The sequence below is a fragment of the Emys orbicularis genome, chromosome 1, assembly GCF_028017835.1.
Source record: "Emys orbicularis isolate rEmyOrb1 chromosome 1, rEmyOrb1.hap1, whole genome shotgun sequence".
Lineage (NCBI taxonomy): Eukaryota > Metazoa > Chordata > Testudines > Emydidae > Emys > Emys orbicularis.
The window spans coordinates 87815915-87840263 of record NC_088683.1 but is presented as its reverse complement, the minus strand read 5'-3'; the positions used below and the strand labels follow the sequence as shown (position 1 = coordinate 87840263).

Below are 24349 nucleotides of genomic sequence, written 5' to 3'. Positions count from 1 at the left end.
TTGAGGTTGCTGAGGGAACTGTAACTCCTCCCTGACTTTTGTCTGATTGCAATATCAAATATAACATTGTTGAAATAATTTTGTACACTTCTTTTCCTTGTATTTTTTAGAGAAAATTAAGATTGAAAGTATGTTGAAATAATTTAAGGGTAACAATACTTACAAGAACAGTCTTTTTACTGTGAGTAAATGCTGTGTTCAGTTCTGATCTCCCCATCTGAAAAGCCAAAATAAGTCTGACATTCCTGTTACCTATTCTGATGTTACAATGTAAGTGGTTAATAGACTTAATTGTGGCATTGCTACTGTGGTCTGAGTGTGGTTTGGTAGACTTTCAGCTAAGGCTTACAGTAAATCCTCGATTTCAAGTCTACTAAGAGGAGAGGGGCTGATAAGCCTCTGAAGGCTCGCTGGTGAATTTGCAGGAGCGGCTCTATGTTTTTTGCCGCCCCAAGCACGGCAGTCAGGCAGCTTTCGGCGGCGCGGTCCGCTGGTCACGCAGATTCGGCGGCATGCCTGCGGGAGGTCCACCGGTGCCGCGCCTTCGGCATCCCCGCCGCCGAATTGCCACTGAAACCGTGGCACCGGCGGACCTCCCGCAGGCATGCCGCCGAGGGCAGCCTGACTTCTGTCCTCATAGCGACCGGCAGGCCGCCCCCCGCGGCTTGCCGCCCCAGGCACGCGCTTGCTGGAATTTGCCCCTCATGCAGACTAGAAATTGCAAGGTTCATATAAACATGATGGTGAAGATGAAGCCATTGCTAAGTAAGCTTAAAGGAAATAAATATCTATGCAAACTTTAAATGGGTATCTTCTGGTCTGAAATCTGCTTTTGATGCTTGGGATTTTTGGTTTTATGGTTTTTGTGGTGAGTGTTTTTGTGGAAAACCTACAGTTGTTAAGGAATTGACCCAACTTCAGATGTTGTGGATCTTCATGCAAGCTCTGGAGTGTTTAACATTTTTTTGTTTGTAATGGTTTTCCAGTAAGGGAATTCCAGTAATATTGTGTTCTCCAACTATCTTCAATACTGAAAAAGTAAAACATTCAGTGAGTGGAGATTATCTGCATAGTAACAATTTTCTCTTCTTTTTCTTCTGACATGTTCCTGAATCTCTCACTTGTTCATCGGGATGAACATTTGGGCCTTGTGAATTATAGAGCCTATTGTGAAGAATGGCAGGCCTCCGACGTCTCACAGTATGCACTCATTTCTTCACCAATACACGGGATCTTTCAAGAAGCCCCCTTTACGGAGACCACATAGCGTTATAGGAGGCAGCCTTGGCTCTTTCATGGCAATGCCTAGGAATGGAAGCAGATTAGGTAATTTACTATTTTGGTCATTTATATATTAAGATAATATCCATCTTGTTCTTCACAGCAGATACAGTTATACTTTAATTCTAAAGCTGTTCTGGGAATGTAAAAGTATTGCTAAGGTTGTCATAGAAACAAGACTTTAAATTGTTGAATGTCTCATTTAAGATTTTAAAGAAGACAATTGAAAAAAAGAGCATACAGGGTGTTATTTCACAGAAATCGCCCACGTATCCCTTTAATGACATGTGTAACAGTTACAAAACATTATCTATTTTAGTGATGTCTAAGGTACCTATGACCACAGTATTTAAAAACTTACAGAAGGTACATTAATTGAATATGCCAGAAATTATGGGTTCTTTGGCTATTTGGGTTGGAAAAAAATGTGGTATGTGTTTAACTTTTAAGAAATCTAAGCAAAGAACTGTCAGTTAATTCTTTTAATCATAATCACAGTTTGTGTAAATCTTTTTGTTGTGATCTCAGCAGTTTTTGTGTTCTTACTCTTTGGGGCAAATAATGATTTTTTAAAAAATTTGTTCAGTAGTTTGTTATATTGCTGGCCCTAGGCCACCATTAATTTCGCACACTGGCAAAAAAAAGCCAATTGCTATGAGCACTTTGTAATAATTTAAATTATTTTTATTGAGTTGGTACTAGGGCTGTCGATTAATCGCAGTTAACTCACACAATTAACTAAAAAAACTGTTAATACAATACAATAGAATACTAATTGAAATGTATTAAATATTTTGGATGTTTTTCTACATTTTCAAATATATTGATTTCTATTACAACACAGAATACAAAGTGTACAGTGCTCACTTTATATTATTATTTTTGATTAAAAATATTTGTGCTGTAAAAATGATAAACAAGAAATAGTATTTTTCAATTTACCTCATACAAGTACTGTAGTACAAGTAATACATACAAGCGATCTCTTTATCGTGAAAGTACAACTTACAAATGTAGATTTTTGTTTGTTTGTTACATAACTGCACTCAAAAATAAAATGATGCAAAACTTTAGAGCCTACAAGTCCACTCAGTCCTACTTCTTGTTCAGCCAATCGCTAAGACAAACAAGTTTGTTTACATTTATGGGAGATGCTGCCTGCTTCTTATCTAGCATGTAAATACCTTGCGACGCTGGCTACAACGGTGCCATGTGAATGCCTGTTCTCACTTTCAGGTGACATTGTAAATTAGAAGTGGGCAGCATTATCCCCTGCAAATTGTAACCAAACTTGTTTGTCTGAGCGATTGACTGACCAAGCAATAGGACTGAGTGGACTTGTAGGCTCTAAAGTTGTACATTGTTTTATTTTTGAATGCAGTTATTTTTTTGGACATATATTTACATTTGTAAGTTCAACTTTCATGGTAAAGAGATTGCACTACAGTACTTGTATTAGGTGTATTGAAAAATACTATTTCTTTTGTTTTTTACAGTGCAAATATTTGTAATCAAAAATAAATATAAAGTGAGCACTGAACACTTTTTGTATTCTGTGTTGTAATTGAAATCAATATATTTGAAAATGGAGAAAAGATCCAAAAATATTTAAATAAATGGTATTCTATTATTAACAGTGCGATTAATTGTGATTAATTTTTTTAATCACACGATTAATCGCAATTAATTTTTTTAATCGCTTGACAGCACTGGTTGGTACTAGAAAAAAAGGATCAATTGAGAATTAATGCAAATTTTATGAATTTTTTGCGCTTCTCCTTTCACTTCTGATCCTAGTGCCAAATGAAAGTGGTATTCAGGCAGGTTCCTCCAAGGCTAGAACTGTGCATCTTTGAGACTAGAGCAGAACCATCTGTATTTTACTGTGTTCTGTAATATTAACTGTTCCCTTTCAGCCTTACCTTTCTGCTCTCTGCCTCTCCCTCCTAACCACACAGTACAGAGTGTTTCTGCCTCTGACTGTGGAACTGTGCAGCTGGTGCCATCATAGGGAAGAGTAGGTTTTCCCTCCTCTGCACAGTCTGCAGGGATCACCTCTTGATGTAGTCTGAGGGCGCCAAATGCCCATACTTTTTGCATAGTTAGGCTTTGCTTGAGCTGAATGAGGAGCAGCCCCATGCATCTCATGGAAAGGCAAAGTGTAAATATTTAATTCTATGTAGATAATTCATTTGTGTGGCTAGATGCAAAGAAGTCAACTGGTTTGTCAGATGTAACATTTAAATTCTGTACAATAATAGGATTAATGTACATTTTTGGATATTGTACTTTTTTATGAAAAAAGAATACTTATTTCTAAAATTGTAGGTTTTCTCTATACATGAGTTGTGAGGAAATACCTTATTCTTCAGACTTTCACTACAAATGTTTAACTAAATCATTAGTTGCATAAGAGAAAATACTTCATGAACATTTATCTTAGAACAGCTATTTTCTAGCCGAAAAGTTGTAGCAGTATTGTATTTAGTAGTATTGTGGGGGAATGTGCGTCATTGGCTTTATTTTTGAGGTGGCTGTTAACTTTTCTATATTAAAGTGGAATTCAAAATCTGAGAATCTTAAACTCTGGGCATTATTTTTTGCATTGTGTCGGAGTAAAACTTATCTGTATTTTCATAGCTACAGCATGGTGGATATGACAAGTAGGAGCTAGAAGAAGATGCTGGGTACCAAAATAAGAGCTCTTTAGACCTAACCAGCAGCTACATAATTATCTTCTTGAAGTAACACATGCAAGACAATTTTCAGAGCAGTTATTGCTTCTTTACATGTAAAGTGATGCTGCGAATACATCAGTTAACATGTTAATCTTGCATTCTGTAATTAGCACTTCATGGACCTTCGAGTAACTTATTTTTAGTTATCTCTTCTATCTCCTACAATTTGCTGTCTCCTTTTATCTCTGTCCCTCCATACCTGGGTTCTTTGGAAGTTTTTTTTCTTTCTTTCTGAGATTAACTCCCCCACCCCCATTTCACGAATCAGTGAAAGTTTAAATTAATTACATGCTAGCTGGCAGCATGTCCCAGGATTAGTGTAACTGCGCCTGCTCTTTCTTGTCTTTTCTTTGTCTTTCCATCCTTTTCTGCTGCCATATTGGATGATCATAGTTCAGTGGGATAGTGACATCCTCTTCATTGGGAGTGTGATATCAGAAATGAATCATGCAAGCACACGCACCCTTCATCTTTTACTTCTCCTTATCCTTCCCTTTTTCCACTTCTTCTCTTCATTTGTTCCTCTTTCCCACTAGTGGGATAATAACATTAGGAGGAAAATCATCCGTGGAACAGTCCAGCACAAAACAGTAGCCTTTAAGGAAATGTTGACTTGATTTAAAAAAAAAAAAAATGTACTGGAATTCTACATCCACAGGTTGCTTGCTTTTGAATGATACCATTCACATAAAAATTATTGGAGAAACATTGGTGGGTTTTTTTCCCTTGGAGTACATGAATTCAGACTGCAGTGTTAGGGTTGCAGACGTAGTAAGATAATTTGTTTGTAAACAGCTTGTTCCCTTTTGAAGCTTTTCTGTTGGTCTTAGGTTTTATTAAACCTTATTTTTTTCTGAACCTAAATCTGACTAGGAAGTGTCATTTTATTCATAGTCTCATAGACTTTATCTTCATAATGTATTAAAATGTTTGTGGCCATTTTGATGTGATGTTTGTCTTTCAAATCATATGAGGTTTATAAATGGTGAAGACTCCTACATCTTTGCCATCTTGCATTGGCATGGATTATGGGAATTCTTCGAGTGCTTGCTCATGTCAATTTCATTCTAGATGTGTGCATGCCCACATGCGCGGTCGTCAGAGATTTTTGCCTTAGCGCAGGGGTGGCCAACATGTGGCTCCGGAGCCACATGCGGCTCTTCAGAAGTTAATATGCAGCTCCTTGTATAGGCACCGACTCTGTGGCTGGAGCTACAGGCACCAACTTTCCAATATGCCAGGGAGTGCTCACTGCTCAACCCCTGGCTCTGCCCCTTCCCGTGCCCTCCCCTGAGCCTGCCACGCCCTCGCTCATTCCCCTCCCCGCAGAGTCTCCTGCACACCACGAAACAGCTGATCAGGAAGTGTGGGGAGGGAGGGGAAAGCGCTGATTAGCGGGGCTGCCAGTGAGCGGGAGGTGCTGGGAGTGGGGGCGGGGGAGCTGATGGGCTGCTGATGTATTACTGTGGCTCTTTGGCAATGTACGTTGGTAAATTCTGGCTCCTTCTCAGGCTCAGGTTGACCACCCTTGCCTTAGCGGTATCCATAGGGTGGGCTGTGGCGCCCCCTTGAGTGCCGTGCTCATGCATCGCTACATCAGGCATCACCAGCCCGACGCCCTCTCAGTTCCTTCTTACCGCCCACGGTGGTTAGTTGGAGCACCTTTCCTTGCATAGCATGGGCTAGCGGTTTTGTCCCTTCTGACTTAGTGAGTTAGTGTTAAGTAGTTGTTAAGCATAGTTAGAAGTTAGAGTCCCAGTGGGGACTTTGCCCCAGGTGGGTCTGCCCTGGTCTCTGGGGTTTACAGTCCACGCAGGGCTTAACAGGACTATGCCTGTAAGTGACCCCCACAGCAGCTGCTTCAAGTGTTGGGGGGAATCGCATGTGAAGGACAAGTGTCGTATTTGTAAACATTTTCACCCTTATTGGAGTGTGTGTGGCACTGCTCATTTGCCGCCACCTTGGAGCAACAGTTGATGGCACTGGTGGTCAGGGTAGAGGAGACAATGCCCACCCCAAAAATCACTTCTCCCACGGGGGGAAGGTGCGCTCAAGAGCAACGCCCCAGTCAACTCCCTGGATCCACCTTGTTCTTTCCTTGACTGTCTTCATCCCTACCATTTGGCCTGGTCGCCAGTCACCTCAGTCTGCTGGGTGCTGGACATAGTATCTCAGGGCTATACTCTGCAACCCCTTGTTCAAAAGGTCAAGAACCTCCTGCACCTGGGGGTAGTGGAGGAGGTCCCTCGGGACATGAAAGGAAAGGGAGGGGTTCTATTTCCACTCCTTCCTAATCTTGAAAGACCCATTCTGGACCTGCGTTGCCTCAACAAGTCTCTAAGAAAGTTGAAGTTTCGCATGATTTCCCTGGCCTCCATCATCTCTTCCCTGGATCCAGGAGACTGGTATGCCACCCTCAACTTGAAGGACGCTTATTTCCATATTTCAAGGTCACAGGTGTTTCCTCTATTTCATAGTGGGCGGACGCCATTTTCAATTCATGGCGCTGCCCTTTGTGCAGCGGAACCTCGATCTGGTGCATTCCACCTTTTGTGATCTGGGCCTGTTATTAAACGAGAAAAAAATCCACCTTAATGCTGGGCCAGCAAATAGATTTCATTGGGGCAGTTCTAGACTCCACGTGAGCCAGAGCCTTCCGGAAGTGCGTTTTCAGGCCATATTGGACCTGTTCTCCCATGTGAAGAACCACCTGCTCACATGTACATACATGGTCAGTCATGCCGGCTCCATTTCCGGCCTCTGCAAGCATGGCTGGTGTTGGTCTACATCTCCAACAGGCACGACCTAGACCGGGTAGTTAGGATGCCGGATCACATCCGGTCATCCCTGGATTGTTGGTTGGATCCCGGGTCGGTGTTGGATGGAGTTCCCGCCCTGGCCCCATCGCTGACCCTGGTCTCCAATCTTCAGACCTGGGCTGGGGAGCCCACCTTGGCAAGCTGAGCCCCCAGGGCCGCTGGCTGTAGGACAGTTTGGCCCTCCATATCAAGGTCAGGGAGCTTAGAGCGGTTCACCTGGCCTGCCAGGCTTTCTTGCCCACCTGAAGGGCAAGGTGGTGCAGATCCTGATGGACAATATCACCATGATGTATTACATCAACAGGCGGGGCGGAGCCAGGTCGTCAGCCCTTTGCCAAGAAGCTCTCCGCCTTTGGGATTTTTGTGTGTGGCATGCTATTCATCTGGTAACCGCAGACCTGCCCGAAACCAGGAATGTCTTAGCAGATCATCTCGTCTTGCCACAAGTGGTCGCTCCATCCAGAGGCGGTCAGCATAATCTTCTAGTGGTGGGGGACTCCCCAGGTGGATCTTTTCACATCCAGGCAGGACAGGAAATGCCACGTGTTCTGTTCGATCCGGAAAATGGACAGGGGCTCACTATCAGACGTGTTTCTCATCCTGTGGTCGGAGGCTCTGATGTATGCCTTCCCATCAATGCCGTTGATTTACGGGGTCCTTGTGAAGATCAAGCAGGACAGGGCAAAGATTATCCTAATAGCCCCTGCATGTTGCTGAGCCTTTCAATAGCCATCCCGTTGCAGCTGCCCCTCTGGACGGATCTGCTATCTCAGAACCACGACAGCCTTCTGCACCCGAATCTGGCGGTGCTGCACTTGACAGCATGGCTACTGCATGGCTGAGCGCAGACGAACGGGCATGCTCGGCCCGTGTTTGACAGGTCTTGCTGGGTAGCAGAAAACCCTCCACCGGAGTGACTTACCTGGCCAAATGGAAAAGGTTTGCGTGCTGGACCTCAGAACGGCATATCTGGGCCGAGCAGGCCTCGCTGCAGGAGATCCTGGACTATCTGTTGCACCTCAAACTCCAAGGTTTGTCCCTGTCATCGAACAAGGTCCACCTGGCCACTATCTCGGCTTTCCACCCTCCATTCCAAGGCAGGTAGATCTTTGCCCATACATGATGGCCTGGTTTTTGAAAGGTCTGGAGCATCTCTACCCGTGTGTCCGGGATTCCATCTCTCCATCAGACCTGAATCTTGTGGTGTCGAGCTCATGGGGCCTCCCAGCAATTCTGGCTTCCTGCTCTCTCCTGCTTCTCTCTTGCAAGGTTTCATTCCTGGTTGCGATAACATCGGCTCGCAGGGTGTCCAAAATCAGGGCACTTACTTCAGAACTGCCCTATACAGTCTTCTACAAGGATAAGATCCACTGCGACTGCACCCAGCATTTCTGCCCAAGGTCGTTACCCAGGTTTATACCGGCCAGGACATATACGTACCCGTCTTCTTTCCAAAGCCTTATACGTCAGATGAGGAGCACATCTGGATGTCAGGAGGGCACTGGCCTTCTACATAGATAGATCAAACCCCTTCCGTAAGTTAATGAAGTGGCAGACAGAATGAAATATCGCCCAGTGTCTGCTCAGAGGATTTCATCCTGGATCATGCCCTGCATCTGCTGCTGCTATGAGCTGGCAAAGGTGCCTCCACCGGCAATCGTGACAGCACACTCGACTAGGGCACAAGCATTGTCAGCAGCCTTCCCGGCACAGATATCAATCCAAGAGATCTGTAGGACCGCTACCTGGTCGTCTGTCCACACGTTCACGTCTCATTATGCGCTTACTCAGCAAGCTCAAGATGACGCTGGCTTTGGCAGAGCAGTGCTGCAAGCTGCAAGACCCTGAACTCTGAGCCCACCTCCATGGACACTGACTGTGAGTCACCCAGAATGGAATCGACATGAGGAAGCACTGGAAGAAGAAAAAACGATTACCTACCTTTTCGTAACTGTTGTTCTTCAAGATGTGTTGCTCATGTCCATTACCTATCCTCCTGCCCCTCTGGTGGAGTTGCCGGCAAGAAGGAGCTGAGAGGGTGTAGGGCCGGCGGCACCTGATATGCTGACGCATGAACGCGGCACTCAGGGGGCGTCACAGTTGACCCTACAGATACTGCTATGGCAAAAATCTCCGACGACCGAGCACGTTGGCCCGCGCAGACCTAGAATGGAATGGACACGAGCAACACATCTCAAAGAACAACAGTTACGAAAAGGTAGGTAACCGTTTTTTATGTATTATGGTAGTGTCTAAGGGCCAACCAAGGATGGGTTCCCATTGTGTAGTGGCACCATGCAAACACAGAATAGTAAATGTAAGCTCTTTGAGTCAGGGACCAATCTAAATAGACAAAGGATGGGGTAAGGGGTATAAAACAGAAGCAAAGTGAACAATGTGAGGTATCAAATGCTCTGTTAGTTCTATGGTGTATATGTGTATGGAGATTTTTTTGGTGAGGGGGAGCTGTGTTAGTTAGGAAAGCATCAGCTAAATGGAAAGAAAAGGGGATAGGTCAAGGGAAAAGGGGGCAAGAGCGGCAGGTATGGGGTGAAGAGATGGAGGGTGGGGGAAAGGTTGGAGCAAACAGGCAATCGGCACAGGGCAGAGAAAGTCCAGTTAGAACCATAGAAAGCTTTTTGAATATCGCAAGAATCAAAGGTCCCTACCGTGGCTGCTTCTGCTCCTGGCAGCAGGAGTCTCCAGCTGGCTCCATTCTGCAATTTTCTCCTAGGTTCACAAGGGGGAGGCACCCCCTAGTGCCCCCTATGCATGCAGTGGTATCTCCTCCACAGTTCTGAGTCCAAGAGGATGCTGAGGGGATAGGTGGCACTAGCTCAGTCCCATTTCACCCCTTCCCCCCTGTGCAGCAGTCCACGCTTTGGTTTCTTCTGTCTCTACCAGCTGGAGTCTCTGGCTGGTTGCTATCTGCACTTTTGCAGTGTCATGTTTTTCTTGTGCTGTCCCTATTACTGTAGCAGCAGAGAAGTACTGTACATCATGGTAATCGAATAGCAATTACTTTTATGACCTTTAATTGTCACAGTGCTGTCACAAAAGAAGCACCATGCAGGAGTTACCGATCATCTGCATGGGACCCCAGTAGGTCCATATACAAGTTTGTCAATCCTTTGTTTGAGTGAGAGTTTCCTCACCATACAGTAGAATTTAATTAATATGAACTAGGTTTCCCTTCCAGTTCAGAGAGAGAGGGGAATCCATTAGTTTTGAAACTTTACTAATGGAAAGCACTGCTCACCACTCTTACCAAGTTACCAACTCAATTTGTCATATCCTTGTTATTGTTTAAAAAAATAAACAACTAATAGAAAGGTAAGTTGATTGGTTAGTGTATCTTGGAAGGAATCAAATGTGGAAGTCACAGTGACTTTCAGCAGCAGGACGGAGGGTGTAATAATGGAAGCTTGAAAGAGGGTGTCATGACTTACTACTGACTGATAATGGATACTAATTTAGCTCAGTTGTTAGAACTTTCCCAGTTCAAATTTCTTCTGGGATGGATTGCTTGCAAATTAAATGAGGGTATTCCTTCCTTTTAATTGCACTTCCTCAATTCCCATCCTGTATCCTAATTACTAGTCTTTCATGCCAAGATTTGATTATCAATTTAGCTGTTTTAATATTTCATTTGCTTATTTACAATTGGGTATATACAAAAAATTAACATGAATAGCTAAATAGAGAGTTGCTGCAGATGTCAGTGAGCCCAATCTGATAAAAAAAAAAATCACATTTCTACCACAGAAGTCTTGAAGACCATAGATGCTGGTTTTGGGACATACCAACCTATTCAGAGCAAAGGTTAGCCCAAATAGGTTATATAGCCCAATGTTATTTGATCACCTTATGAAACTTGTCAAATGCATGCATACAGAGTGATAGTTAAGGTTAACATTAACATTCCTGGCTTTTCTAGTTTTAAAACCTCAAATGTAAGATTGCAGTAATTTTTTAATTGAACACACAAAAAATCCTCATTTAAGGGTTTTATTGACAAAAGTACACCTTTATACCATAATATAACAAAGCCAAGGTTTTCAAAAATAGAAGCCTAAAATGTCCATATTTAGGGCATGTCTACACTTACCTCCGGAGCGATCGATCCAGTGGGGGTCGATTTATTGTGTCTAGTGAAGACGCGATAAATCGACAGCCGAGCACTCTCCCGTCGATTCCGGTACTCCACCGGAGCGAGAAGTGTAGGCGGTGTCGACGGGGGAGTGTCAGCAGTCAACCTACTGCAGTGAAGACACCACGGTAAGTAGCTCTAAGTACGTCGACTTCAGCTACGCTATTTTCGTAGCTGAAATTGTGTGACTTAGACCGACTTAGTTCCCCCCTCTCCAGTGTAGACCAGGCATTAGGCACCTACTATTTTTATTAATGACATGGAAGAAAACATGTCATTAATAAAGTGATAGTTTGCAGAGAACACAAAATTTGGTGGAGTGGTTTGAAAAGAGCAGGTTATGGATACAGAGCGATCTGGATCACTTGCTAACCTAGGCACAAGCAAACAATGTGCCTTTTAACATGGATGAATGTAAATATATACATCTACGATCAAAGAATGTAGTAGGTTAAACTTATACAATGGGGGACTCTATCCAGGGAAGCAGTGACTCTGAAAGAGATTTGGGATCATGGTTAATAATCTGCTGAACATGAGCTCCCAGTGTGATGCTGTGGCTAAAAGGGCTAATGCAATCCTTGGATGTATAAACAGGAGTAGGAGTAGAGAGGCTGTCTCAACTCTGTATTTGGCACTGGCGCAACTGCTGCTGGAATATTGTGTCCATTTCCGGTGTCCATAATTCAAGAAGGATGTTGATAAATTAGAGTGGGTTCAGAGAAGAGCCACAAGAATGATTAAAGGGTTAGAAAACATGCCTTACACTGAAAAACTCAAGGAGCTCAGTCTATTTAGCTTAACAAAGAGATATTTAAGGGGTGGCTTGATTACAGTCTAGAAGTACCTATGTGGGTAACGAATATTTAACAATGGGCTCTTCAGTCTAGCAGAGAAAGGTATAACACGATCCAGTGGAAGTTAAAGCTAGACAAATTTAGACTGGAAATAAGGTGTAAAATTTTAACAGTTAGAGTAATTAACCACTGGAACAACTTATCAAGGGTTGTGGTGGATTCTTCATCATTTTTAAATCAAGATTGGATGTTTTTCTGAAAGATCTGCTCTAGGAATTATTTTGGGGAAGTTCTATGTCCTGTGTTATTCAGGAGGTCAGTCTAGATGATCATAGTGGTCCCTTCTGGCCTTGGAATCTATTGATAATTATGAAAGTTCTGAGACCAACAGTTATACTGCAGATAATATTTTCAATAATGCCTTCACATCCACAAGCAATAATTTTTCACATAACTCATTATGGACTGTTTTAAACAAAAAAGCTACCAACTCACCAGAAGGAGTGATATATAGAGCCCTACAAATCCATTGATAACCGCTTTACATCCACAGACCATTTTTGCGGATCGGTTGTGGATTCAGATTTTGTATCCATGCAGGGCTCTAGTGATATATATTCTACGGATATGTCTATACTGCAGTTAGGCCACTGTGGCTGGCCCATGCCAGCTGACTCTGGCTAAGGCACTCGGGATAAGGGGCTGTTTAATTGCAGTGTAGATTGGGCTTGGGCAGCCAGAGCTCTGGGGCCCTCCCACCTTGCAGAGTCATGGAGCCTGGGATCCAGCTCAAGCCCAAACGCCTACACCATAATTAAACAAACCCTTAAACTGAGCTCCACAAGGCCGAGTCAGCTGGCACAGGCCAGCCTCAGGTTTTTAATTGCAGTGTAGACAAACCTTCACAGACTCATGAAAGGGGATTAACATGGACTGAGATGCTTGCTCACCTCCTTGGAAAATCTAGCTGCTGATTTAGTTGCCTGATTATGTAATTAAGATTCTAACGTTTAGGCATCCATTTCTGAAAGTCTTGAAATATCTTTAGCTCACAACAAGGTGCCTCTAGATTTTGAACCTGAGGTAAATATTTGTCAACCGTTTCCTGCATGCTGCCTCGTTATGGAAGAAGAGCAGCTCCTTTACTTTCATCCAGTCCAAATCATGAAGGTGAAATACTGTGAACATACCATAGTAGCTTGGATTTTGTTAGAATCCAACTTATTCATGCACTTCCATATCATTGCTAAATTCATCCCCAGGAGACAGTTCATCTTCATGTCAGTATCATGTTTTTTGTGATCTGTGTGTTTCACTGAAGCACTTTAAGCCTAAATCCACATTCTATTTTGTGTGTGAATCAGCTACTCTTTTTATACCAATTTTCTATCCTGAAAAAGGAACTATAGCAGGGGTTCTCAAACTGGGGGTCAGGACCCCTCAGGGAGTCACGAGGTTATTACATGGAGGGTCGTGAGCTGTCAACCTCTACCCCAAATCCTGCTTTGCCTCCAGCATTTATAATACTGGTAAATATATTAAAAAGTGTTTTTAATTCATAAGGGGCATCACACTCAGAGGCTTGCTATGTAAAAGGGGTCACCAGTAAAAAAAAAGTTGAGAACCACTGAACTATAGAGTCTCCTGGTCTGAAGAAGAATTTGATCTTTTGAAAACTTCAGTCTTGGCAGGTTCTGGTCAGTCACTCACAAATTCTTTTCTAGGATATGTTCTGGGACGCCTTTTATGATAACCTTTACTTCTCCCAGAGAAAGGCCAACTTTCCAGCACACTGATAGATGGAGCATTCTCCCATCCTTTGTCTTCTATATTGTTGTAATAATTTAGAATGAAGATTAACAATATCTTCAAATATTTTGGGGTGAGATTGAACAGGGTTTGCCTGGCTTTTTGAGATAGCAGAATTTTACCTCTAAAATTAAACAATTTCTGGGGGCCCTCCAATTCTCTTTTGTACTCTGGGGAAAATCTGTTCTCAGGTTATCTTTTTGTGTGTTTTGTTCCTAGATTCAAAGAGGCTACCTCTCTATCTTTTGAGACACATCCTTTATTGGATTGTTTGTTCCCTAGGATTCATTTGGGCACAGGCATTTTTACTATAGATCTTGGGAGGCAGTGGTGGGCTACTGGATCCTTTTCCAGGTTCAGTGTCCTGTTGGCCTTCAGAAGGAAGCTGCTGCTCTCCTGCCTCCCTTATCCCTCCCTCTTCTCTCTGTCAGTAAAGGCATCTTGAACTTCTTAGTTCTTTGCCCCATTTCCCTGCTGGAGCTGAGCATTTTTGGCCTGGGAGATATAGCCATTGGCTCATGTCTATTTTTTTAGTGATTTTTCTGTAGGGGCTTGAGAGACAAATATTTTATGCAGTTTACATAAAAATTGCACACATCATTAAAATAGGCAGCCCATTACATAAATCTTCCCTAAGTGAATCAATTTCAATTCCTCCCTCCCCACCCCCCAAGAAATACGTAATTACATCAAGTTCTCTGCAAAATCCATTTATTCATCCTAAATCTGTATTTAGGCACCTGAACAGAACTGGCCTGATCTTTTCAGAGGTTCTGAGCACCTGAAGTTCCCATGCTTGGCACTTCTGAAAATGAGGCCACCCGTTTTTGTGTTTTTCCTCTCTCTTTAAATATGGATTTACATGCCTAATGTTAGGCACACAAATTTGAATATTTTTGCCTTAGGCATCACATTTTCTAACTAATGAGGTCTCCGATTTTTCTCTGAACTCTCAGGATTTCCCTAGAAAATGGAATTTTCCTGTTCCAAGGATAGCACAAAAAAGAGAAGTGAAACAAGCTCAAGAATTTGAGGACTCAAGGGTTATGGGGTGGGACTGGAACTATGTCTGTCTTTGTGTTTGGAACATGGATAGCACATGGTGGGTGCTACCATAGCTTAAATTAGAATAATAATGGAAAATTAATACACATTTATGTATGTATGCATGGTTTATTGGGAAAGTATTTTTAAGACTTTATCTTTTTATGCTATTTCTGAGCCATAAAAAGAGAATAGCAAGAATAGTATTGTGACAGTGAGCCTCTAGATCTGACAGGAAGCAGTACATAATAAAGGTTACAATGCTTCTCCATATATGAGATTTGTTTAGAAGAATAATGATTGACTTTCTTTCATTTAGATATAGTACATGAAAATCTGAAAATGGGATCAGATGGTGAAAGTGACCAAGCTTCTGGAACATCATCTGATGAAGTCCAATCTCCTACAGGTGTTTGCCTCAGGAACCGGATACACAGACGGATCTCTATGGAGGTAATCAGTTTTCCCATAAGGACCCAGTAAATTAGAGCCATGGGAATTGTTTAAATTGCTTTATATAACTGCTTGTTTTCCTGCCAGTTCACTTTAAAGCAGATGTTTGTTTTCAGCATATGAGGTTTTATGATAACAGTAGTCATGACATTAATTTTTCTTCCTGTTTGTCAGTCTTGGAACTTGAGTAGATATCCCTGACAATGTTTATAATCTGTTCAGTACAAAAAATTAAATACTGTTTTTTAAAAAGCATTTGATTTTTTTTAAAAAAAACAGAGAATCCATTAGCACACTCTCTTAGATACGAAATGCTAGACATTTAGTATAGGATTGGTCTTTAAAGTGCTGGGAAATCACATGAGAGGCTTTGCAATAAGTACAGGCATTCTAGAAGGAATTGAGGTGTTGGGAAACAAATGAAGAAAATGTGACCATTAGATTCTGAGACATTCTCTTTATATGTTCAAGTAGACTACTTCATATATCACTATTCAGGCTCTTTCATATAATGCTGCTTTCTAATCCATGTGAAACTTCAGAAAGTAAACACAATAGGGATGTTCCTGACTGCGTCAGCCTTTTTCATTCTTCCTGTTTTTAGTGTACGGAACCTTACAGGACAGTAAACAAAAGGAGGAAAAAGTACTTTATGAATAACTGTGCACATAATTTCCTTTATTTATGAGACTCATTATGAATACTAACCACCCTTGCACTTGCTTTGTTGCCCTTTCCCCAGGCAAAAGATAAACAGAACTTTTCACTTTTTTTTTTGTAATAAGTGTAACAGCTTTGATTATAATAATACCATTTTAGCTGGAATATGTAAAGTTCTTTGATTGGTTTCATTATAAAAATCTATTCTTGGGGTTTTAAATCCCCATAATTTTTTTGAAGCATTATATAAAATGCAGGAGTTTGGAAAATATTTTTGGATTATCTATCACTGAGTTTGTGTGTCAAAAATAAGTACTGCAAGGCATTTTGTTGTGTTCGTATTATTCTTCAATTGCACTGATTAGTTCATTAATCATCACACACCCTCCATGGAGGGAGTTATTTTGTCTTAAAAATCCTTAATGTATTTGTTGTTAGTGTTGTAACTTTATGAGCCAAGATTAGGCCCGACCCAAAGCCCATTGAAGTGAAACAATTAATTTAGGCCTGGTCTGTACTAAAAAATTAAGTTGGCTTAAGTACGTCGCTCATAGGTGTGAACCCCTCCTTGAACAGCGTAGTTTAACCAATCTGACTCCCAGTGTAAACAGCACTAGGGTGGTGGAAGAATTCTTCTGTCGACCTAGGTAACACCTCTGGGGGAGGTGGATTATCTGTGCTGACTAGTGAACCCCTCCTGTTGACATAGGTAGTGTCCACACTGAAGCGCTACATTGGTGCAGCTATGCCACTGTAGTGTGGACAAATCCTCAGAGGGCTTTGGATCAGATCCATTGTGCTTTGAGTTAAGCAGAACACAAAATAAAAACAGTAGTATAAGAATTTACATGTAGAAGACATTAGAGAGACAAGGTGGGTGAGGTAATATCTTTTATTGGACCAATTTCTGTTGGTCAGAGAGACAAGCTTGCTGACTGTTTCCCAGACCTGAAGAAGAGTTCTATGTAAGCTTGCAAGTTGGTCTCTCTCACCAACAGAAGTCAGTCCAATAAAAGATAATGCCTCACCCACCTTGTCTCTCTCATATCCTGGGACTGACACAGCTACAACCGCACTCATGTAAAAGACATGACATGCTGGGGAAATCTGGAGGAGGGAGAGATTTTGTTTAAGGTTTATTAATACTATTGTTCATTCTTTTATTTCCTGTTTTCTCCAAAATATTTTTAAATAGGAATTTCCCATATGTAGAGCTGCACTTCTGCTGAGTTTTCACAACCTTCTTTTTGCGTTTTACCTCCTCTCCCCCTCCCCCGCAAACCTTTTAACCAAATAAACAGCCCTGTAATAGCTTTTAGCTTGTACAACAACTGTAATATTATACTGTCTTAGAAGCTTTGAAAATATTTTTTCCTTTCAGATTGTCAGTTCCATCTGACAAGCATTTGTTTCCTTATTTTTCTCCCAATTCCAAATACTTGTTTCTAATGCAGCTGAAATCAACATGATGTGGTTTATTTCTTTGTTGACTGGCACAATCAGAGAGGTCAGCATAGTTCAGGCAACTGTTTCTATGCATCCTGTGAACCAGGCTTTCCTCCTAAAATGTTACAGTAATGACATGGTGGTTTTTAAAGATAAGTTTTTTAGAGTGACCTTTTGTAACTATCTGCTAAAGAACAGCTGCTGAATTTTAACAATGATTTTAGCTCTGAATTTCCTTGATTTTTGTGAGTTAATGTCAGAAACTTATGTTTTAAGTGTACTTGTTAAGAAGTGTTTGGAAGAGGGGAAGTTTTTTTACTCCATGTTTATGCAGTGCCTAGCAGAAGGGGAACCCTTTGGGCTGCTATAACAACTGTGGTACAAATTGAAATAAACACTCCCATGCAGGGAAACTTTCTGTTAAAAATTCCAGTGGTGCATTTTTTTGTTTGGTTTTGTTGTTGTTGCTATATGACTCTGACAGGCTTGTAATAAAGATTTGTAATTACAATACCAAATCTTGCTTGCCTTACTTGTGTGAGCATTTCCAGCGAAGGGCTCCTTCATGTCCATAAGCTGAACAGGATTTGACTTATGGAGTTTACTAAAATCGGTAGTATTAATTTGATTCAGTGCCAGGAGAAAGGGAAGAGAAGCTCTCAGTCTGTATTAGCAGTTATATTCATGTAGGTTGACCTGCGTCTCTTTACTATGCCTGTAGGTAATAGCAAATTAAATTTTATGCATATTTGATAGTCTGTTTGTTCTAGTCTATCGGAGACATTCAGCATAATTGAGATCTATTGCAAATTATATTCATATGGTCACACTATTGTTTACAGGAATATATTTAATAAAATATAAGCTGATATTTCTCTCCCCTCTGCTCTTTCTAATGAAATTTGAGGTTGGTATTCTCAAACTGAGCACACCTTTCTATTTTGTGCGGTTGATACACTGTGCAGTTGTAATATGGTACATAGTCTTTCATAAATATAACCTTGTTTGTTTCTGTGTATCAAATAGACAAAAGCAGTTCTAGTTTCTTAAAGTATCTGATCATTTAAGGCTGAGAATCTGGACTGTCAGGCAGGCTGGCCCTTTTATTTTTTGTTAAGGCTAGAATGTCAGCTCTTGTTTTTCAGACTTAACTGTGAATTTCCTCTAGTGTTTTGTAGTTGCACTATATATTTATATGCAAATTAGCAATCCATCATGAAAACAAAAGATATATTCTATGCATGTTTACTGTGAATTTCCTCTAGTGTTTTGTAGTTGCACTATATATTTATATGCAAATTAGCAATCCATCATGAAAACAAAAGATATATTCTATGCATGTGCAGTCCAATACTTAGTGCATATTAATAGTGAACATAGCTAACATTTGAGATGTTTTCCAGTTCCGATTATAAATGTTTGCATAAAATATATGTTAACAAATTTAATGTTGCGGATTGCTGGAGATTGCATTGGCTGTACTGTTAAGCAAGCGGACCACCCCACCACTGAAAGAGATAATTAACTGAATACAATAAGTTTTCCTGTAATCATAATAGGATCAGTATAAATATGCTGTGAATATGACAGCAATTAAAATTCAGTAACAAAAATTCACAACTCCCCCTTCATATTAGAATAGTCATTGATCTTGGGTTGAGTCATCACAGCTTGGGGTCAGGTGATAAAATTGTTGGTCTAATTTAATTTAATTAAAACTAAAACCATCAATAAGCTTTTGACCCATTGGGAGGATAAGAGGGGCAGGCAGATTCTCTTGCCCAGGGTGGTTGAAACACTGAGTTCAGATGTGCAAGGTTGACTTTTATTTTTATTGATTTCCATATGCAAAGATCTGCCTAGAAAGATACAAAAGGGCAGAATATACAGTGCAAATATAACCTGCAAATCCATGTAGAATACTTTATTTTATTTAGCACCTCAAAGCAGATATGTTTATCTCTAAACTTGGAAAAAAATATATGACAACTCTTTGGTGAAAATGATAAAGCAATATAAAGTAAAGAGAGAAATGTGAAGGAAAGGAATGCATATTATTATATTACTATCTTAGATCTGAGAGACCAGAATCTGGTCAAATAAAAGTTCACAGTGGCCACCCTCAAAATTAATATGTCTCCTGCCTCTAAAAGGGACAGGTCATGTGCTAATAGGTTACCAAGGGAGGTTGTAGAATCCCCATCACTGGAGGTTTTTAAAAACAGGTTAGATAAACATCTGTCAGGGGATGGTATAGGTTTACTTGGTCCTGCCTCAGCGGGGTGGACTAGATGACCTCTCAAGGTCCCTTTCATCCATACATTTCTGTGATTCCCTTGAAAGCAAGCAACAAAGGGGTTACCATATTGCATCCAGATAATAGATGACCTTAGGCATTTTTGGTCCTGTGGCAGTCGAAGGACATTCTTCAATTAAGGATGACGCATTCAGATGAAATGCCTGTAAGCTGCATGGAAACTTTTAAAAAACACCATAACAGAGGCTCAAATTAAATGTATACCCCAAATATAAAAAAATAGAGGACCAAAAAAATGCTACTATGGCTTAACAATAGAGTAAGTGAGTTGGTTAGAAACAAGAAGGCATCCTTTAAAAATTGGAAGTCAGGTTCTACTGAGGAAGATAAAAAGGAGCATGAACCCTGGCAAGTCAAATGTAAAAATATAATTAGGCAGGCCAAAAAAAGAATTTGAAGAGCAACTACCAAAAGACACACAATTAACAGCAATATTTTTTAAAAGTACATCAGAATCAGGAAACCTGTCAAACAATCAGTGGAGCCACTGAACAATTGAGGTGCTAAAGGAGCACTCAGGGAAGATAAGACTATTGCAGAGAACCTGCAAGAATTCTTTGGATCAGTCTTCACTGCAGAGGGTGTGAGGGAGAGTCCCACTCCTGAGCCATTCTTTTTAGTTACATCTGAGAAACTGTCTCAGTTTGAGGTGTCAACAGAAGATGGTTTGGAACAAATTTATAAATTAAACAGTAATAGGTCACCATGACCAGATGGTATTCAGCCAAGGGTTCTGAAGGAATTCAAATAGGAAATTGCAGAACTACTAACTGTGGTATGTAACCTATTGCTTAAATCAGCCTCTGTATCAGATGACTGGAGGATAACTAATGTAATGCCTTTTTTAACAAAGGCTCCAGAGGCTATCATAGTAGTTACAGGCTTGTAATCCTAACTTCAGTACCAGGCAAATAGGTTGAAACGATAGTAAAGAACAGAATTATCAGACACATAGGTGAACACAATTTGTTGGGGAAGAATCAACATGCCTTACCAATCTATTAAAATGTTTTGAGGAGATAAGTGGACAAGTGTGTTCCAGTGGATATAGTGAACTTTGACTTTCAGAAAGCCTTTGACAAGGTCCTTCACCAAAGGCTCTTAAGCTAAGTAAACAGTCATGGGATAAGAGGGGAGGTCCTCTTATGGATCGGTAACTGGTTAAAAGACAGGAAACAAAGGATAGACGTAAATGGTCAGTTTTCGGGGTCCCCACAGGATCTATACTGGGACCAGTGCAGTTCAGCATATTCATAAATGAGCTAGAAAAAGAGATAAACAGGGAAGTGACAAAGTTTGCAGGTGGTACAAAATTACTCAAGATAGTTAAGTCCAAAGCTGACCGCAGAGAGTTACAAAGGAATCTCACAAAACTGGATGACTGGACAACAAAATGGCAGATGAAATTCAACGCTGATTAAGTAATTCACAGTGAAAAACATAATCCCATCTGTACATACAAAATGATGGGGGTCTAAATTAGCTGTTACCACTCAAGAAAGAGATCTTGGAGTCATTGTGGATAGTTCTCTGAAAACATCAGCTCAGTATGCAGCAGCAATCAAAGAAGCTAACAGAATCTTAGGAGCCATTAGGAAAGGGAATTGATAGTAAGTCAGTAAATATCATAATGCCACTATATAAATCCAGGGTATGCCGACAGCTTGACTACTGTGTCCAGTTCTGGTCGCCCCAACTCAAAAAAGATATATTAGAATTGGAAAAGGTACAGAGAAGGGCAACAAAAATGATTAGGCATATGGAACAGCTTCCATATGGGGAAAGGTTAAGACTGGGATAATTCAGCTTGGAAAAGAGATGACTAGGGGATATACGATAGAGGTCTGTAAAATCATGAATGGTATGGAGAAAGTGACATAACACAAGAACTAGGGGTCACCCAATGAAATTAATACGCAGCAGGTGTAAAACAAACCAAAAAGAAAATACTTCTTCACACAATGCAGTCAACCTGTGGAACTCATTGTCAGTTGATGTTGTGAAGGCCAGACGTATAACTGGATTCAAAAAAGAAATAGACTCATAGAGGTTAGGTCCATCAGTGGCTATTAGCCAAGATGGTCAGAGATGCAACCCCATGCTGTGGGTATCCCTAAGCCTCTGACTGCCATATGCTAACATACAAATGTTTTGAAGATGATGGCAGTCCTTCAGAGACCTGGTATCCCAAAAGTTAATATGGTTCAAAATGAAATGCAGGGCTCGGTGGTTTGCATAAATAAGCAGGAAAGCACTGTGCTCTGCCTCCTGTGTTGGGATATCCTGCAGGTGTCGGAATGGACTTTGTCTCACAAGGCATTCCAAGTTATCATGTATCTGGCAGGGAAAGAGAATACAATCACTGACAGACAGAATTAATCCTTAATAGAGCCTCACGAGAATTCTCTGAGTCTGAGAACTGATGGGTCAGACCTTTTTCCAGTGGGAGACAGCACAGGTGGATTTCTCTGCCACATATGAAAATAATGCTATTGGTCTTTTGCTCACGGCACTAAAACATACCTTATTGGCAAGGGGAAGGAAACTTCTGTATGCTTTCCTGCTATTCCCTCCATGTAGCAGAGGTACTTGCAGTGCTCACTAGGAGCATATGTTTAATGAACCTGTTAGCCCCATACTGGACTAGACAGATATGACTTTCAATGTATTGCTGACTACTAAAGTCTATTCCATTAGATAGAATTTAGCTTCGTATTGTCTCTTAAGACCAGGGCACATCAATCTGTTCCAAATTCTGAGTCTGCTCCCAACAGGATAGAAAATCTATAGGTATGGTATATTTGAACAGGTGGCTCTCAAAAGCCATCTACCAGAAGACTCTGTGATTCCAAATGGAAAAACTTTGCAGTGTAGTGTAATCAAGCCTACTTTGAGACCCCTTTACTTGATTCTCAGAATCTGCTGATCTACTTGTTTCACCTGGCTGAGTCTAATGTAAGCACTAGCTATATTTGGCAGCTTCTTCAGCCTTTCATGAGCTAGTTGAAGGTAGACCAATATTTATGCAGCCTTCTGCCATCAGGTTCAAGGGGGACTTGATACTTTTGAAACCCTTAATTTAAAAGCTCCCTGTGTCATAAGATATTAATGTGGCCCTGACAAAGTTGATGGAAACTCCTTTTAAACTATTTGGCTTATGAGCTTAAGTTCCTTAGATGAAACATCTTTTTGCTGGTGGCAATGACTTCAGCATGCAAAGTGACTCCTGGCCCTAGTGACCCATCTTTTACTAGATTTTTGCAAGGGTAAGTGTAATCTCATCCAAGATTCCTCTCCAAGATGATGTTGGAAATCCAATTTAAAGAGTCTGTCATCCTTTCAACATTTGTCACACCTACATTTCCATCACAGAGAGGTCCTTATCCATATACTCAATGCCAAAAGGTCCTTGTGTTTCTGTTTGATGATTAGAACCCGTAGGAAGATCACCAGTTTTTGTTTGTTTGTTTGTTTTGATGCCAACACTGTAGGCAAAATCATTACTATAAGGATCATTGCCTAAATGGGATGTCTTAAAAGCCTGTCACTTTGCTGTGACCTGACTGGCCCGAGACAAGGAAGCTATATGTAAGGCTCATTTGATTCAGGACAAAGTTGCAACCTCAGTCTTCCCTTTCAAACACAAATGTCTGTAAAGAAGCTTCATGATTATCTATCTACACAACATACAAAATTAATATTTGGATGCATCCTGCAGGAGGGGATACTATTGTAGACTTGGTGCTCCAGAACTCAGAAGATCACTGAGGCCAGACTCTCCCATCCCCAGAAATTTTCTTCTATTTTGAGAAGTTCCATGTTTTCAGTTGGCCAATTTTTGCAAAAGATTTTCCTTCTGTTTTTGCCATCTTGAATGTTGTGTTTGATATTGTATGCAGTGTTGTAGCCATGTTGGTTCCAGTATACTAGAAGGACAAAGTGGGTGAGGTTATATCTTTTATTGGACCAACTTCTGTTCATGAGAGAGCTTACACAGAACTCAAAGAAGAGCTCTGTGTTTAATATTGGACTAATAAACATTAACATTATAAAGGCATATATAGACAGAGATAAAGAGAGATATTTATATCTATACATAAAAACTTCACACTGTTGGAATTGGCCTTGTTATTGCTTCTTGTTTCAGTTTACTCTAATTTTTCTTTTGGGACATCTGTTGAGCTTCTTGTTCACCGAGAGTGAGAATTCTTTCAGGATTCTCACTTACCCACCCACCTCCCTTCAGTGTTTGGACCTTGCCTTTTTTGTGTTGTTTTATTTCTCTAAAATCTTGTTTTTATCTTTTCTCTGAAGCATGTTTTTATCTTATGCTGATCATCTTGCATTGTCTTTTCTTTTTGGGAACTTTGCCTCCCACACAATCACAGGAACTGATTAGAATATTCAGAGTCAAGCGCTTAAACACAGCAAGGGATGGCACATCATGCCTGGATTGTTTTTTACCCTGCTACGACTGCCCTCCTAGAGTCAAAAACTTTAAGAACTTGGGAAGTTCAGCCTGATTCGTGATAAGGAGCTAATACCTGAATTTGAGAGAATCCTGCAATATAATTTAGTCAGAGAAACAGAACTACATATTTTTTCATTTTCTTTTCTTTGCGTTCATTTGCATGGAGTCTGAGCTCCATGAACTTACTAAACAACAAAATAATAAAAACCAGTCCACAGCATCCATCAAAAACTACTCTGGGCACAATTTATAGCAAAGGTTTAATGTAATTATGGATTTTTTAACCTTAAACTGACACTTGTAATTGAGCTTTATTGCCTACATTTGATCAGAGTTCTGGTATTTTTATATAGTGTACTATATA

The 24349-nt window shown here is 40.8% G+C and overlaps 1 protein-coding gene across 3 annotated transcripts in view; it reads left to right on the top strand.

The window, feature by feature from the left end:
- Positions 1-24349, top strand: part of CDK17 (cyclin dependent kinase 17) — an 84886-nt gene that overhangs the window by 21002 nt on the left and 39535 nt on the right. The window contains exons 2-3 of one of the 3 annotated variants that reach the window (XM_065423875.1): positions 1162-1326; positions 14958-15091. In XM_065423875.1, the coding sequence (XP_065279947.1) occupies positions 1162-1326; positions 14958-15091 (299 nt within the window). The remainder of the gene's footprint in view (positions 1-1161; positions 1327-14957; positions 15092-24349) is intronic. The other 2 variants (XM_065423874.1, XM_065423876.1) reach the window with 2 other exon arrangements.